Genomic DNA, 4,704 nt, shown 5'->3' on the forward strand with positions numbered 1-4,704 from the left:
GTGAAGATCTTCTCTCACAACTCTAAAGGGCCCCTTTGGCAGTAGGAAACACATAGACTATTATGGAGATTGATTTTGGAATTTAGATGCACTCTTGTTGATTGTGCTTGGCCGTACATGTTCATATCCTTGAAGATGTATCATGGGTGTGTTGCAACCTAGAAGACACAAACAATGGATACTTTTCCATTGTTTAAACTTATACATCTCATGGTGTGTCACATAGGTTAGGGATGCAGTGAGATTGAGGGCGTAGTTGAACCACCAGATGGGGTGGCTAAAGGACATTGAGTTAGGAGTTAAGAAGCCCTATAGCTGGAATACCATGAGAAAAGGGGGCAAGAGTGGGAAAGTCTCCCAGCGAGGCAGTGGTTGTGGGGCAGTAGAAGGCTGAGGGGTGACGGTAAAGTTTGGAGAAAAAAGGGGACAGTGCCTGCAGGTCCTTGGAGGAAATGCCCACCTTCAAATCTGAAAACCCCAGTGTAAAGGAAGCATGATGTTAACCCTTCTTGCCACCTCTGATACCTTCCATGAACAGCACCTAGGAAAGGGTGAGCGCTCGCTTGGATGTGGGATGAAGGGGAACAGTCAGGCATGTGGGCCCGGTGTTTGAGTAAATGTGGAAATAGGGAGTAGTTTGGAAGAACATGTAGTAAAAGAGGCCAAAAGACAGGGACTGAGATGGCAAGAAGTAGACCCTGCCAGCTCTGCACATCTAGGAAAGCTGGTGGAGTTTGGATAAAACTACCTGTGTAGTTTGAGTGTCGCTTCTGAGCTTTAGCACCACGTTGAAAAGTAGAGACAGTGTGCCTTTTGTATGAGGAAACTTTACAGTTTGCTGTTAGGTACCATCAAGTAGAGTACAACACATAGTGATCCTGTGAACAACAGATCTGAACCCGCTCTATCCTGTGCCACCCTCACCACCTCTGAGGTACTCGGCCCGTTGTTACAGTCCCTGTGTCAACCCATCTTGTTGAGAATCTTCCTCTCCTTCTCTGGCCCTCTACCTTTCTCAGCATGATGTTTTTTTTCCATAATTGGCTCCTCCTGATACCATCCCCAAAGTATGTGAGACGAGGCTTCACCATCTTTGCCTCTTAGGAACACTCTGATTGTACTTCCTCCAAGACGGTTGTGTTTATAGACCCTCTAGCCTAGCTCAGAGCAAATTCTGGTTCTGTAGAAGAATCTACAAAGTGTCCTTGCCCTTCCCCACGTGAAAAATCTTCCTCTGTCATAGTTTGTGCCATAGTCATCCAGATGCTGGCTTTTGGAGGCCAAGGGAATTGTGTGGTGTGAACCTGTCCATTCTGAATTCCCTTAACTCCCTTGGAATAACCAGGCTATCTGCTTTTTGTTTACTTGTTAAAGTAACATTTGTTTGTTTTTCTGAATTTCTAAAGGTATGGGGGAGGGGGTTGGTTGTTGTTTTAAGTGGAGGAAAATCAATAAAGAGGGATCCCTTTATTACACATTTATAAAATAGTAATATAGCATATTAGTAAAAATGGATGTAAACATTTTTGGTACCTTATGGTGTTCTGTATTAGAATTTTCTATTATTTTCACAATTTTTCTTAAATAGCTTTTTGTTATCCAAAGTGTTCTCCCGTGGCCTTTACTCCACCTCTGTGTTATCAAATAATAATCAGCTCCCTTAACATTTCACCCCAGGGAAAGGAGCGAGGATGCTTGGGGTCTCCGAACCCACAATGTCCTTCTGGAAGCTCTGTGTTTGGGGAAGGCATTTTCACTTGAGTAACTGTGTTTTAATCTACTTTTCCCCTCCCTTGCCCTTGTCCCCTATTGCCCTTGCTTCTTTCTCGTCGGCAGCCTCATTCTTCCTAGGCAGTACTTAAGAGGTGGGCAAGCACCCTAGCTGGACTAACAGCCCATCTCACTCACTCATTCTCAAGCCCATCAGGACTCTGGCCAGCTCCTCCAGGCAGGGGGAGAGGGAGGCATGCACCTAGGTTCTCTACTCCAGACCTAACTCACTTTTCTTTTCCATCTTCTTGTTCTGCAGGGGGGTTCCCTCAACAGTTATTTCTTCCATCCAATTCAAGGCTATGACTACAGTGAGCTCAGACACCAAAAGTCAGGCCCAGGATCTTCCCTGAATAGTTTCCAGCTCCAGCAAATAGAGTTTCTCCAGGGACGACTTCCGGAAGTGCCCTTGACTAGAAAGCAGACACCGTCACCACCATTCTTCCCTGGACTCCAGCCAAGAGACCGGCAGCTGCAGACCTGGGATACTCCCAGGGTTGTGTCTCCCAGAAGTCAGGGGCTTCATAGAGGCTTCCAGCAGCCAGCGAGGTGGATTCGGCCATGGAGAGGTGTTGATCGGCTTGACTCACATTTTCAGGAACTGAGCATCAGCCAAGGGCCAGAACAAAGGATCTTAGCTCTCTTGGAGGAAGGAAAGACCGTCACAGCTTGTGAGCTGTCTAAAAAACTTGGAAAGCCAAAGAAAGACATCAATCGAGTTTTATACTCCTTGGAAAAGAGGGGTAGGGTGTATCGACAGGTAGGAACACCCCCTTTGTGGAGCACTGTAATCTCATTTCCGGCTGGGAACCAGCACAGCAAAGTTGTGAGACCTGACAATCGTAGTCCAGCCCCTCCACATTCAGACTCCAGTTTGGAAACTGAAGACAGAAACTTCTTATCTCGTTTGGAAGCTGAACATAGAAACCTCACATCTGGCTTAGAAGCTAAAGACAGAGACTCCGTATCTGGCTTTGAAACAGAAGACAGAAACCCCACATTTGACTTGGAAACTAAAGTCAGAGACCGCACATCTGGCTTTGAAACAGAAGACAGAAACTACCTATCTGGCTTAGAAACTACAGACAGAGACCCTGAATCTGGCTTAGAAATAGAAGACTCATCTGGCTTGGAATATCCTCTTGATCCTTCTGACATGGCTGAGATCAAAGAGAAAATCTGCAACTATCTGTTCAATGTGGCCAACTCCTCTGCCCTAAATTTAGCTAAAAATATTGGCCTCACCAAGGCCCGAGATGTCAATACCATACTGATTGACTTGGAAAGGCAGGGGGATGTCTACAGACTGGGAGCAACCCCTCCCATATGGTATCTGACTGACAAGAAACGAGAAAGGATGCAGCTCAAGAGAAGTACATACAGCGTCCCTGAACCCTCTGCTGCGGCTACCTCTGAGGCCCAAAGAAATGTCGCTGTCCCTGCTAGTAACTTACCTGCTGCAGGTGCTTCAGACAACGCGGCCTCCATGGGGAAAGTACCAAATGGACCGGAGCCCGTCGTAAAGTTAGAAAACAGGCAGGAAGCCACACCAGCGCCAGTCAAGGTGAAACCACCTGTTCGCGACAGTGGCCCCTCAAGAACAGGGTATGTTGACTTTGAAAATGGCCAGTGGGCCACAGATGACATCCCAGATGATTTGAATAGTATCCACGCTGCACCAGGTGAGTTTCGAGCCATCATGGAGATGCCCTCCTTCTACAACCATGGCTTGCCACGGTGTTCGCCCTACAAGAAACTGACTGAGTGCCAGCTCAAGAACCCCGTCAGCGGGCTGTTAGAGTATGCACAGTTCACTAGTCAGAGCTGTGAGTTCAAGCTGGTAGAGCAGAGCGGACCGCCCCATGAACCTCGGTAAGAGACCACCCAGGAACTGTCCCTGGGGTTGGGATTAAGCACTTTTTGTTCATAACACAATCTCAGCTCATTTGTGCAAGGTGCTGCATGGTGGCCCCCATCTTTTCCCTCTTCCTTTCTGCCCTTTTGGCTATCTCACCCTCTCCTGGCACTTCCTTCAGATGTTAAGCCTGGGACATAGATCTGATACCAGCCATAATCTTGGCTGAGCAAAAGGAAAGTTGACACTAATGGCTAAAACTGAGTGTCTCTGAAAACTGCTACCTTTCATGCATCAATATTATGCCTGCTTTCTGAAAGTCAAAGGTTTGAAAACTTGATTGCCTCGCTCCCCCTTCCTGTGGGCCCTCCTCCAAAGGTAAGGTAGGTTCTCAGGAGAGGTTCAAGAGCAGCAGACTGGAGCAGGATGCCCACAGGAATGAAAGTAGGTTGTACGGTGAGATCCAGAGCTGCCGTCCACTGCAACTCCCCAACCCCAACCCCCAGCTCCTGCAGGGAAAGATGTGCAGCTGCTTGTCTGTTGAACGTGGTGGTTCTAATTTTATGCACCACCTCTGCACAAGATAGGTGAGCTAGCACTCGCTGCAGCTTCTGAGCTGGGGTCAGAGCCTCTCACTCAGACAGCTGGCCAGGCCCTGCACCAAAAGGCCCTCCAGGCCTGTGGACAGATTGAGAGAGATAGGTGAGCCTACATGCCAGGCCCTAAAGGCCCTGGAGAGATGTGAAACAACAGAAGCTGAGTAATCGACTGTGAGGGCTGGAGGGAATTCTAACCTTTATAATAACCTAGGCTGCTGTTAGAGGTAGTCCCTACCCTCTTTGTCTTAATGACACAAAATGCTGTGCAGGAGAGCGGTCAGAAAGGTAATCGGAGACACCAGAAGCACGTGACATCCGTTCCGGCCCGAGGGCCTGTCGGGCCAAGAAAAACCTATCTACACAGCAATTCTACAGGATGCATCACCTTTGACCGATAAATATTGCGACTAAACTTCAGAGACACTGATCCCAACATAAGGAACTACCATCAGCTGATGTGTTTGAAATCACAGAAGCCAT

The 4,704-nt window shown here is 47.8% G+C and overlaps 1 protein-coding gene across 1 annotated transcript in view; it reads left to right on the forward strand.

Annotated features, from left to right (window-relative positions):
• Positions 1-4,704, forward strand: part of ADAR (adenosine deaminase, RNA-specific) — a 65,464-nt gene that overhangs the window by 33,736 nt on the left and 27,024 nt on the right. Inside the window, exons 3-4 of the mRNA XM_006895919.1 lie at positions 2,030-2,741; positions 2,856-3,642. Of these exons, the coding sequence (XP_006895981.1) occupies positions 2,030-2,741; positions 2,856-3,642 (1,499 nt within the window). The remainder of the gene's footprint in view (positions 1-2,029; positions 2,742-2,855; positions 3,643-4,704) is intronic.

The sequence above is a fragment of the Elephantulus edwardii genome, unplaced genomic scaffold, assembly GCF_000299155.1.
Source record: "Elephantulus edwardii isolate Elephantulus edwardi_28Jun2011 unplaced genomic scaffold, EleEdw1.0 scaffold00176, whole genome shotgun sequence".
In the NCBI taxonomy this organism is placed as follows: Eukaryota; Metazoa; Chordata; class Mammalia; order Macroscelidea; family Macroscelididae; genus Elephantulus; species Elephantulus edwardii.